Below are 13,308 nucleotides of genomic sequence, written 5' to 3'. Positions count from 1 at the left end.
AAGTTAGACTGCCTGGGGTTTTGGGAAGCATTCTATCAGGCAAACATGCATGGGCACTTACCTAAGTCTCTAACAGTGCAGAGAATTGGAAATAACAAATGATAACTTGCAGCTCAAAGGTTCAAACTTTCTAGCAGGAAACTCTGCTGATAGTCTGTTTGAGGGATTTTTGAGTGTTTGTTGGTGTTGGTTTGTTTTTTTTTTTCCTTTTGGCAAGGTAGGAGGAGAGCAGGATAAAGGCATAAGTCCAACAATATTATAGTTTGACCTCTTAGGAAGCTCAGCAACTTGCTGCCCTCTCAGACAGCCCTATAACACTTCCAAGGAAAAGCTGCTCAGTAACTGAGAAACTCCCAAAGCGTAACTCTTCCTACAAGGTCTATTTTTCCCCTACTCCACCTTCCCCATACCATCCCCTCTGCACCAGAAGCAGTCCCCCAGCAACAGAAATCACAGGGCAGTAGATTTAAACAGCCAGCCATGCATGGGAGCAGCCCACTTGGATACCCCTGAGTATCCATAGGGCAGCAATCATGGCCAAAACACTGGAGAACCCCCAGCATTTTAACTATCCTTTGCACATCACATCCTTTCTGTCCCAACTGCAAAGGCAGTCTGGATGCTTGCAGCTGAATGAAAACAAGGAAATCTGCTGTTTACAGCAAAACACAGCCTACGTTTTTTTTCCTGCTCACTAAGGAAGCAATTCAAATCTCTTGTTAATGAAAAGGTGATAGGAAAACATTTCAAATGGCAGCAGGGGGAAATACTGAGGGTTTTGTTATCAAGACTAGTATCTTAAAATGAGGAATGAGTGAACCTGAAGTTCTGGCTGATGCCATCAAGTTGACAAATCCAGTATTAAGTCTGCAGACGTGATCCATGCACCCTGTTTCCCACAAAGGTTCATAATGAGCATGAGGGGATTCTCCAGCTGGGCTGTACACAGAAGCACAGCATCCTTCTTTCTGTCTTTGCTCCACTTCACACCTCAATTGTAATCGTCATTTAAGGGCACACAACTGGAGCCCTTTTCTTATACACATCCATCAAAATCACTCCCACAGCTCAGAGGTACTGGGAGGACAGACCACTTGTCAAAGGAAATTAAACTCAACTGGGTCAAAAGAAATTCTTCTAATTCACAGGAGCTTTCTATACCATTTTCTCCCTGTTTTAAATAAGGACACATCCAAAATTGGGGTTTTATGCTGAGAAAAGCCAATGGATAGAAATTAAAATATGAAGAATTCAGGTGCAAGTATATTTTGGAGAAGAAGTCTGAAGTAGGAAAAACCTGAAAAAGCAATAATTCTGATAGATGCTGAGGACAGCATTTCACCACTGCTATAAACTCCCTCAAAGAAATTAACTCTGAAGCAGTTCAGCAGAGGATACAAAGGCAGAAATCAGAAAAATAATTTGGTGCTAGCTCTTGGGCTACTACCAACCTCTCTTAAAAGATGTGTTTTTATTATTCTAGACCTAAGTGCATGCAGTTCTTCACAGCAATGGGCTGTCATGAGCTGGGGCACAATGACCAACCAGAAGTGCTCAGTTCCAACTATGAACAAAAGATATTCAAGAACTACTTTTGTACAGTTGGATTAAAAATACCCAAGAAAGAGTACAGATCAAGTGATGACAAATCCAGAGAAGAGGTATATATTTAAAATGCCATAACAAAGAAAATTTAGGAGAAGGCTAACACCTAACAACACAGTAGACAAAATCCATACACAGAACAGACTTCTGCTCTGTACACTGAACAAGCCACAACCTTACCTTTGTAGGACAATGCTAGAAAAGACTTTTCAAAGCTATGAGTGATGATTTTGATCAAATTTTGCATCATTATTGCTTTGGGAGTCCTAAGACAGGAAAGGTCACATTTAACACTTTTCTGAACTTCACATCTGCACTGAACAAACCTGTAGAAAGATTCTAAGGTTCCCAGCTCTGTCACTGCTTTAAACATTTGATGGGTAGCAGGAAGCATGGGAAAAAAATTAATGTCTCACAAGACAGTGTCTTTAGTGGATGAACTATAGGACTTAAATATCAAATTCAGATTTTCAGCCTGACCAAAGTTTTCAACTAAGCAAAAGACCAAAAGAGCTATTCCTGTAAGCAAGAATTGATATTCAAGACATTTTAAATTTAGTTCTGATCTTAGCAATTGCACAAGTTTCAGTGGCACAATCAGCAAAGCATCTGCAAATGAGAAGTCAGGGCCATGAGTGTTCTTATAGAAATCTGCCTCTTTCCAGGAAAACAGGGGTCAAGGGAGAAGCAGCGGTATCATTCTCTTTTACATGTTCACAAATACGTCCATGTCTAATGTCACAAGAACTAAACGTAAGTGAATCAATGGAACACTAAATTGTTCTAGAAGTGGAATTTCCCACAGAGCCGTAACTCTTGCCAACCTCCACAGGCATTTTATCTCTTTATGGACAGTGGGGTTTTAATGATGTTTTCTTCTGCTTCTTTTACACACCCATATCCTCAGTAATGGGTGCCTTTTTTGAAAAGAACAGATCACTGACTAATCTCTGTCCAATTCGGCTGTATCTGATGACCATAGCTGGCAAATGGCTCTCTGGGCCAGAATGCAAAGTTCTCTAGAAGCTGTCAGAAGGACAAAGAACAAAGCGAAATTTAGGGAAAGAAGTCCTTCCTCTACTGAAGCTATAATGACACATTCCATATCACACACACCATAAGTCGGAAAACAGAAGAAAATAGCCTCAAGTCAACTTTCTTTTTGTCTAGATAAAAAAACCCCTTATTGCAACACCAAGGTTTTAGAAGGATTACTCCACTGTGATTACCTTGGCCATAATGTGCATCTAAAGACAAGGCAAACACCCAACTACAGAGCCAAAGCTGTAATTAGAGCTGATATTTGATGAAGGCATGTTGGAAAGCATTCATCTCAGAAGGAGGCAACAGCAAATGGAAATATTGCTACTTCTTTGTATCTAGAGAAATCTTTATTTTATCAGAGTATCAGAGAATTTTATCAGAGTGGCAGTGTTACAGTCAGTGCATTGCAGTCCAGAATCAACTGTCTGGCAGTAAATGTATAAGACCACAAATTCAACAAGAGGCTTGCTTTATATCCTGTGTACAGGCAAGAGAGAAAAGCAGCCTGCCTCATAGAGTTCTAACTTTCAGTCTTCTGCCCCAGACTCACTCACTACAGGCTCAGGTCACCACAGAAGACTGTGATTTGCTGCAACACAGTTTGCAACAAAAACAGTAACAACAAAACTTGAAATGGAAAGCAAGTGCAAAAGCTGCAGAATTGTTTATGGTTTGTGCAGTGTTAATCACATAGCTCACACTGAGGCAACACACCAAGTACTCACCCAGAAGAGTTTACAACATGGAATGCCAGTAACTAGGTGATTACTAACTGCTAATACACATTTCAAGGAAAAAAACCCACTATATCAGAACAACATGTTTCACTTCTATGACAACATAACAAGCCCAGGGAACATGGAAGCAGCACTGCATGTAGCATCTGGACTTCAACAAGGCTTCTGACAGCATCTTACATGCTCTTTCCACAAGCAATTAAGAAAAAAAAATGTGTATTCAAAACTAGCTGACAACAGTATATACAACTCATTGAAAAATACTCAGAATTGATCGTTGTCAAACTGGAACAATGTATCAAGTGATATCTTCGAGAGCTTGACTGGAGTCCAACAGTATTCAACACTGTTTTTAACTATCTACATGATTCAATATATGGCATTGCTATTAAAGAGCATGTTACTGTGGGAGCTGCAACCCTTTTAAACTACCAGAAGATAAATCAAAATGGTTTTGACAAAAGTGGAGGGGGGACCCCACAGACTGGATTTCTTTGTGTCTTTTTTAATAAAGACAAAAGTAATATACAGTTCAATAGGGATCCTCATTTATACAAGATGGAAAAATTATTTGTTTGCCAAAAGTTGTGCAGAAAGCAGTCTGGACCAATAATGTGTCAGAAAACAAATGTATAAACAATATATTTAAATGAAAAGCTTCAAAGGTTGATATACAAAACAAACATCTTGGGTGGGACAGGTGAAGCAATTCTTTCCCCTCTGGATAGCACTGACATGACCTCTGTCATGTCCAGTTTTGGGCATCACATTTCTAGAAAGATATGAAGCAACTGGAGAGAGTCCAGAGAAGGAGGAGGGGGAAAAGGAAAAAAAGGACTGGAGGTCTAGAAAACATGACATATGAGAAAAGATTGAAAGAACTAGGTTTGTTTAGTCTGAAGAAAAAGACTAAGAAGAGACATTATAACAGTCTTCAAATATGTAGATTGTTATAAGAAATAAAAGATACTTTCCACAGATACTCCAGATAAAACTAGAAACAACAAGCTAAGAGAAAGGCAAATTATGTTTTTAATGTTTAACTGACAGAAAAATGAAACATTTGAAATACTGCCACCAGAGGCTGTGAAAGGATTAAAGGTTTTTAAGTACAAACATGCCTGGAACCAGCCAGGTATAAAAGATTTTCACAGGACTGCTGAAAGAACCATATGTCTTCTTGAGGTCTTATTCAACACACTTTGGTTCTGTGTTGTAGGCATAAAAATTAATTCCTTTATTTTTATTTGTGAGCACTCAGTGAGTTTACAATGACTAGTTCCTTTTCTTAATAGAAAAACGGCTCTAAGAAGACAAGAAATTCTCTGTAGAAAATGCAAGGACCACTGACATTCCCCTAAACAGAGTTTTTCTACAACAGAACAGAAAACAAGCACTGCCACTTGTTACAAGCGTAGAATTGAACCAGGAATGTGATACACTTCTCTATCCATGCTCTTTACTTATAAGACTGGTTTTCTTTATGTGTATAAGATTTACTCTGTGAGAGGTTTAGAAAGAAAAGATGTAAGAAATTATAAAAAGGAGAGATGATGGAAGTGAAGATCAAAATAAAGTGAGATCACCTACTAAATTAAGTATAGCAAGTCTTACAGAGCGAATTTAGTGCAAAAACTAGAGTTTTAGTCACTCTGAATACTGCAGAGCAATACATTTATTGGCTAATATATTCATTAGTGAAAATTCCTGCAGAAGGTGGCCCCTGGTCCTCTCAAGCCATACCACAGCTACACTCAGATGCAAGAAAGCTCTGATTAAAAGCTGCTGCTAAGGAACTTAGCAGGTCCTGAGCTTTGCAGGTCCTGAGCTTGTGGAAATTGTGTGTTCATCACACACAGAACAGAGTACAGATGCCAGTCCATGGGGTATGCTCTAAGGCACCTTTCCTCTCCCAGGCATTCAGAGGACAGGAGCAAATTATTACAAAGCTGAAAGGCAGAAGACCAGAGAGATGCCCTTAAAGTATTATCTCTACTGACTGAGTTATGCAAAAGTAATACAAAGTAATACATCATAGTCTTCCCAGGAATGGATATTTAAATGTGGTTTGGTTAAAAGTGGCAGTTTGGTATTTCTTAATGTTTTCTTAAATAAATTAGCTCAAATCAGATTGTAGCTAGGATCCTAGAGGCTTTATTTATTTTAAAAAGCTAAAAAGGGGATTATTAATGGTCCAAGCTTCCATGGTGCTTTGGAACTAGATAAAAATCCATGCCCTCTCTCTACATTTCAGTAAATAAGTTAGGTTTTTATGTTGTGCCTTATTTTGCCTCCCTCTTTATTTTTAGACAAACTATTCCCTTTGCTCCAGTACACTTTTTTTTCCCCCCCCTTCAATATGGGCAATTCAGTTTTGGTCTCTTGTTTTCAGAGTACGTGGCCACTGCAATGAGAGGAGCTGAAGTATTAGCCCACCCCCCTTTAACTTCAGGCATGTCTCTGAATACAGCATTTAAACTGATATGTCAGTAAGGCCCAAGGAGAACAAACAGAAGATAGATGTAGGGGAAGCAAACACAACACCTCACTCCCATTGTGGAATGTCAGATGAGCAGACAAGGGCCATGCATCACCCAAAGAGCAGGGACAGCTCTGCAGGGGTGAGCAGGTGGGAACACGACACCCTTTGGTGAACAACTGGGTCAGGATGTTAAGGAATGGGACATGGTTGGATGCAGAATTTGTCTAAGTGATAAACTATTGAGGTGACTTCAACAGGCAACTTTGATGAGCTGTTATGAACATTCTGAATACATCAGCTCTCTTATAGCATGCTAGCTGAGACACATTGCTACTCCTGTCCCACCCCCACCCCTCTGAGCTAAAGGAAGTTTACCAATATTTGGATGCTTTAGAAGTCGGCAAATTCGAGCTTCACGTTCCAGTTTCTGGTGATCTGAAAGAGAATAAAAAACAAGGTGTTAGGCACCACAACTCTGCCTTAATTAAGCTCTTGCTCATATTCAACAGGGAGAGGAATACAGTGACCCAGCAGACATCCCAAAGGCTGGGAACGGCTGGAATATGTCTGTCTCCCAAAATTCCACAACCATTTCAGGTGAGGGCTATGTAGCTGAGGCTGCACAAGGACTGCTGCTCCCACATCAAAGCCAGCACTAAACTGGTATTGCATTGATTCAAAGTGACTAGCTGCAGAATGAAAGGCACCACTCTTCCATCAGCTTCCCAAATATGCAAAGCCACTTCCAGTGAGACCCCTTCAGGCAGAAATCCTTTCTCCAGTGCTGGATGGTAGGAGAAAAAGTCTCAGAAGAAATAACACACATGAAATGGGAAAAGGAACTGCTTCCACTCCAAAGAAACACTGCAAAAGAAGGGCAGAGTAGGAGGGAGAAATACACAGCTCCTGCTACTGCACAGCCAGCACATGAAGTAGGGAACTCTGCCAGCTTCAGTGAACTGTAAAGGTAACCATACTTCAGAACCCATGGACAGACTCACTGGTGAAATGCTGATCACGCACTTAGAAATCTCCAGGCAAGAAGTTCTGCTCAAATGCTAAGTTTGCTTATTCCAGCCCAAAGGCAACATCAGTTCAAGCACGACATTCATCTGGATTAAAGAAAAATATCAAGGAGAGTAAAAAATGTGTGAGTTCAAGGAAAGGAGAAGTTGGAGCAACTCTGCTTTTCTCAGCCAAGAAGCAGGGGGCTTTCTAGCCCCTGAGACTTTTCACTACAGCAGTGGTTGACTCCTGAATTTACACCACAACACCCCCATCTTCTCCTGTGAAATGCTCACCCTGGACAAGCACAGATTGACTGAAAGGAACTGAGGGAGACAAAAATCTTTTAGGCAGCCCTGGCAGCTGCTAAAATCTAGACTTTTGTTGATGCAGATGCCTAGAACAAGACAAGAACATCCTGTCCTTGGATTTCCCATTCCAGCCATCTGAAGAACATAGCAAAGGGAAGTAGCAGCCCCTGCCCACTCTTGACATTTTCTCTCTAGCATATCTTCAGCACAGGTGTGACTCTGCCTCTCTGTGACACACAGACCTTCAGGAGTAAGCAGGACCCTTGGCTGGTTGGACTACTCAAACAGATCACTGGCAGGAATGCAGCACCCTTTGATTTATAGGAACCCTACTAGAGATCCACTTCAACACAACTGCACTGCACTACTCTACCTGAAAATTGCCAGTTCAGCTCCTTGGTATATGCATCATCTACCCTTCTCTCTATAAAGAAGGCTTTGGGCAATTGTTCTCTTCCCCATGAGCAGAAGACAGAGACTGAGCCAAATCTCAGCACAGAACACTTTTCTCTCCCAGGCTGGGAATAGAAGCTCAGGGCATTGCACGATTCCTGTCTTCTTTTCCACTGCTGAACTATAGAAAATGTCCCAATTAATACTTTATAGGGCTGAGATGTGCTTACATCCTCATCTGCTATTGTTCAGGGATGGGGGAAGGTAAATTACTCCTTTCATCTCTCCTTCCTTCTCAGTCCTGAAAATTATTGTTGTTGTTGCATATATTTTAGAGTTCTATGCCAGAACCACTCTCCAATAAAATACCAGGCAGCAAGAAAGCCTGGAGAGCTTCCATGCTCCTGAGGCCTTGGTGCAGTGCAAGCACTTTTTCATCTGCATTGGTTGGGAGGGGTGGGGGTGTCTTTGCTTCCCTTTTAGCAGCATCTCTCACAAATGAAGTTTTGCAAAACACAGTTGCAAAGTAAAAGACAGTGCTGCACACTCTGCACTCAGGATAGATTCTCACAGCAGGACAACAGTTTAAGATAAAAGATCCACAGCCTGCTCGTATGCTTCAGTCTTGCAAATTCCCCACTTTCCCCCTCAGCTCTACTTGGAACTCCCACAGAAGGGGATCCTTCATCCACCCAGATCACGTTGCCCTCGTGCACAGCTATACTTGCTGAGAATCTGTTCCCAAGTACAAGGACACAGAGAAGCAGACAGCAAAAACAGCTGAGCAAAGGGGGAAGAAGAGGCAAGAGCTCACCACGTGCTACTCAGCTACCAAGTCCTGACAGTCAGGACAGACAGCTGACAGGAGCAAGGCTCAAACAAAATGACATAACCATCAAAATGCCATGGGAGATGTAAATCAAGAGCAATTGCTCCCCTGAAATCCTACACCATCGTGCAGAGGGAGGGGAGCTGGCAGGGCAGCTAGTGTTCATGGGCAGCAGCCACACCAGAGCTTGTGACAAGAGGTCACCACCCCACACCCCATCCCTCCAGCACCACACAGCCTGGCCAGAGACCAGAGGAGGAGTACAGCACTCCGGTCACAAGGTACAGGAAACTATTTCTGGTCGGGGGGAAAGCATACCATACTCTTCTGTCTCCAGGGCAACAAAACAGGCTAACTCAAGCACAACTCCCAGAGAAAAAGCACACTCCAGCCCCGGGAGCACCAGCCCACAGCAGTCAGCCGCCACAACTGAGAGCAGCGAAAGGTCAGGCTGGGCGGGTTTCCTGCCGCGAGTCCTAGAGGATCACAGCTCCTGCTCCTGCAGGATCACTCGTCCTGTTCCAGGCAGCACCAGCACACAGCCCAAGCAGTGCCTTGATAAATGCTCCCCCATCCCCAAAGGTCTTCATCACCCGGTGGCCTTTGCCACAGTCTAAACGTTCGACTTTTATCAAATCAGCACCAGAGTCAATTTGGTAGTTGTGGGGAACAGCCTGGTACCTAAATGCATAAGGAATAAAAACAGAACCTCAATTTTCTACCTTACTCTGGTCTAACAAAGGTTTATTCCCAGTAGAAGACAAAACATCCAAATTTTTTTAAGTCCAGCAGAGCAGTAAATGTGTTGGCTTTAACACTTTTCTCATATAGGGTCTCTCTAAACTTTAAAATGCAAAGTAGTCTTAACTGTATTAAAATAACAATGAAAAGATCCCTTACATACCAAGAGCTTGCAAAGAAATAATTTCTCTTCCCTCTGCCCTAAAGATAAAACTTATTTCTGCAAGTCATTTATGGAGTGAAGGTGTTTATTCCTAATGCACAGTGGAACAATACCTCATAGCCAACAGGAACACAACACATCTAACCTACCTTACAGGATTCTAGGCCTGGGACATTGGGCCTATTTCCTACCTTTCACAAAACTGTGAAATTCAACCAATAATTTCCATAATTTGCCTAAAACAAAGTATATCCTCTAGAAAACATAAGGGTTCACATTCAAGACTTCAAGTGATAAATAAAGTCATACACCCACAGAAATTACTCCAAATGTTAGCTATCCTTCCTGTTGAAAGTCGGCACTGCTGTTCCAAGTCTGAATTCATCTACCTTCTGCTTCCAAATATTGGATTTCATTAAGCTCTTTTCCTGCTATGCTACAGAGCTGTCTAGCCCTGAACAATAACTGATGCTTAAAACTTAAGTACAGGATATTACAAACACTCATCTAATATTAATTTACTGTTTTCCAGCCAAAAAAAAAAAAGAATCTTGCTATTTGGAAAATTATTCTATCTGCAGTCTGAAGCAATGAGTATCTACACAGACAGGAAAGCGCAGCCTATGTATCTCTTTTGTAGCAAAACTTCAAATGTAAACACGTGGGAAGATGGTGATTAAAAACAAGAGAAAACTTGCTCATGTTTGATACACAAACTAAGGTGTGAATATCTATTTATCTTTATCAGTCCTTCATACAATATGATTTTTGTATCTCTGTTTAGCATGTAAACCTACATTTAACCCAAGTACCTTTAACATCATTGCTCTGCAAACATAGCATTGTCATTCTAGTGACATTACTCCTGGGTTTCTTTAGAACATACATGATGAGAAAATGTCTTTTAAAAGAACTGAGATTTCTTTGGGATGGGTTTTGATTTGGCTAGGAATTTACTTAAACAGAAAACAAGAGTAGCTGTATTAACATCATTTGTAAGAGTTATGGACCTATAAAAATGAAACTGCTGCATTTTACACAAGCATGGAGGCTACTCACTGAGGCAGGACTCTTCATGCACAATGGGTGGACAGAAACGGCTGTGCACGATCAGTAAAGTCACTGCTGTAAGAAACTAACTGGGAAGGTTAAACCAACAACCCTGCCTGAGTACAGAAGACAGCTGACCAATACCATCATAGTTTGTCCTGATCTTTCACAATGCATCAAACTTCAGCAGATACTCAGGAGAACTTGATGCTAAAGAAAGGTGTACCCAACAGAAATAAAAGTCACAAACACCTGGCAATCTCCAGCAAAGTGTGGAATATGACTGGTTTTATATTGATGCACATTTCTTACTCTTTGCTAAGAAAATAATTTTATTGTCTGACCAGTTCTGCCTGATATCCCAAGGATGCGGTGGCAGAGATGTATGAATAACATGAGACCAAATTTCTGGGCTCCATTTTTCTCCAAGGAAATAGTTCCCAGCTCATCCTCACCAGGTCTTTCTCCTAACAAGGGTACCCGATACCTGGAGAACATTTTCAGACACTGACAGGGTAGAGGATATCTACAAATCCCAGTCATCTAGAGCTGCAAAGTGAGAACATTTACATAACAACAACAACAAAAAGATGAAGAAAAAGTTCACTGTGCCTAATCAGCCTGTTAGGAAGCTGTTTGAGGAGAAGGGGCTGCCAGGTGAGCACAGGGAAACCTGTCTGCATGGAGCTGAGGTATGCTTGTGAGAGGCAGAGCCTGGAGAATGACTCCTACCACAAACCCAAAAAGGAGATTAGTCCCAAGTAGGCGGGGTGAGGGCCAAGCCCGAGCCAGAGAGCAGGAGGAGCTGGTTAGGTGTCAGGAGCCAACACTGCCACCCTGCACTGGCAGCACAGCACAAGATCCCTCCGACTTCAGACAGAGGTGTGATGCCCTGAGTGACTCCTGCTCCCAAGAGATGCACAGAGGGGTTCTGCTGCAGCTATGGGCAGCTGCCATGTGAACATTCTCCAGCCACAGCTTTGCCATAAGCTCCACAAAGGATCACTGGCCAGGGAGGCTCAAAGAGAAGTGCCCTTTGTGAATCCCATCCCCTTCACCTGCCTAAGGAACACTGAAATTGCTCTAGGAACAAATGTGAGCAAAAGCACACCTATTTCAGGTTATTCCCTCTTCTGACAAGAAGAAATAGAAGCTAGCATTAAAAACTAATTGAAATACCAGACAAAACAATTATTGACATAAACAAAGATGTATCAGTAAAAGTGATTAATTTCACACCTACCAGAAAACAAAGTGTAAAAACTTAATTCTAACATACTTTCTTCAACAAGAATCAGAAACACAGCACTGTTTCAAAACAGTTCCCTGGGCAAAGGACATCTACTGCAGCATTTACTGGTTTACTATACCAAACTGCAGTTATACTGAGGTCTTGTGGCTGAGGCTCACTCTTTATTTAGTACACCTCCCTTAAGAAAAAAAAAGGAAAAGGAGAGTGGGATAATTTTTAGCAGCCTAAAATTTAGCCACTTCAATGAAAAGGCAGATTCTTTCCTAAAGCAGTAAAAAGAAGCATCAAGAAAACTAACACTTAGATGTGAATCAGCTCTGTGATAAGAATCTATGTCATGAAATAAAAAACGGTGTTCCTCCCTTTACAGATGCGTAATCTTCCTATTTTCAACTGCAATATACAATCTGGCTGCTCAATACCGCAGTCCACCTGTCTTCATCCTGCATTAGAACCGTGCTCTGTCCTTGCTGTTAAAGGAGGCTTGCGACTATCATTCCTGTGGGAACGAATTCTAGATTACATTTCTGAGAAAGGGAAGAGTCCGGAAGAAGAATCAAACTCAAAGCAATAAATTCAGTTTGATTGCTGTCATCATGCCAATTCCGGGAGATAGTCAATTGGTGCCAGCTGCTAGGATATCATTTGAGTTGCTTCAAGACAGAAATCGAATTTACATCAAATACATTTTGTAGTGCCAGACTAGTGTGAACCTTCAGGTTCCTTCATGCTTGTTTAAATTTAAATTTCTTCTCTGAAACATTCCCAGCAAAAGAGAGCTAGTTCCCTTATCCTGCACCTCAAGACACAGACTTTTCCCCATATTCTCTTATTTTTTTCCAGCAAGACTGTACCACAGAACAACTGAGATGTCTCGGCATTTGCAACAGGGTAGCAGAGGACAGTATGCCATACCACACAACCACCTGAAACAGGAATACCAGCAAGTCTCAGACTGACACCACTTCCCCATCTGCAGAATTAGTACAAACAAACATAAAAAAATCATCCTAGGCCTTAGGAATGACCAGAGGTCCCCATCGATTCAGTATATCCTTTCTGACAAGAGCTAAGAGCAGATGCCTAAGGAAAAATGCAAAGAAAATAAGCAGATAATTATCCCTCCCTCCCATTTCAGTGTTTCTACATCACCATCTCAAAGACCAGCTAAAATTAATAAATCTGTAGAAGCATACTACTGCCATTGCAGGCAACATTTCTGAAAGCCAGAGTCTGTTTTCCAGCCTCTCAGTGCAGAATAATCCCAGTGCCACGATGTCCCAAGTGCGGGGGCGGACGGGCTCCCCCACCCAAACAGCTCCTTCAGCATCTCTGCTGTAGCAACTGTGCAAGCACCACAAAGTCACCGAGGGGAAGACACGTCTGGAGCCAGCATGTAAAGATGAAAGAGCCAAGCTCCACTTTTCTCAGCCAGTGACAGCTATAGAAATAAGACAGTGGCAAAATCCTCATCACTTGCTTTCAGCAACAGACAGAAGGAGGAGGTTCAAGTGACAACATGACACAATAAACAAATATAAGATTTCTTTCAAGAAATGCTGGCAAACATATTTTCTGAAAGCCTTTCCTCCAGTAAAACCACTAACATAACACCTTGTAACAGCCTTTTCCCATGCTCTCACAACTTCCCAGAAACAAACAACTCCATGTGTAATAGTGTAATATGACCCCTAAC

At 41.7% G+C, this 13,308-nt stretch overlaps 1 protein-coding gene across 14 annotated transcripts in view; it reads right to left on the bottom strand.

The window, feature by feature from the left end:
• CAMK2G (calcium/calmodulin dependent protein kinase II gamma) overlaps positions 1 to 13,308 on the bottom strand; it is a 119,214-nt gene that overhangs the window by 59,783 nt on the left and 46,123 nt on the right. For all 14 annotated transcript variants that reach the window (XM_033515832.1, XM_015633074.2, XM_015633083.2 and 11 more), the window contains one exon: positions 6,244 to 6,303. In XM_033515832.1, coding sequence (XP_033371723.1) covers positions 6,244 to 6,303 — 60 coding nt within the window. The remainder of the gene's footprint in view (positions 1 to 6,243; positions 6,304 to 13,308) is intronic.

This window comes from Parus major, chromosome 6 (genome assembly GCF_001522545.3).
Source record: "Parus major isolate Abel chromosome 6, Parus_major1.1, whole genome shotgun sequence".
Classification (NCBI taxonomy): domain Eukaryota; kingdom Metazoa; phylum Chordata; class Aves; order Passeriformes; family Paridae; genus Parus; species Parus major.
This window is presented reverse-complemented; position numbering and strand designations above follow the sequence as displayed.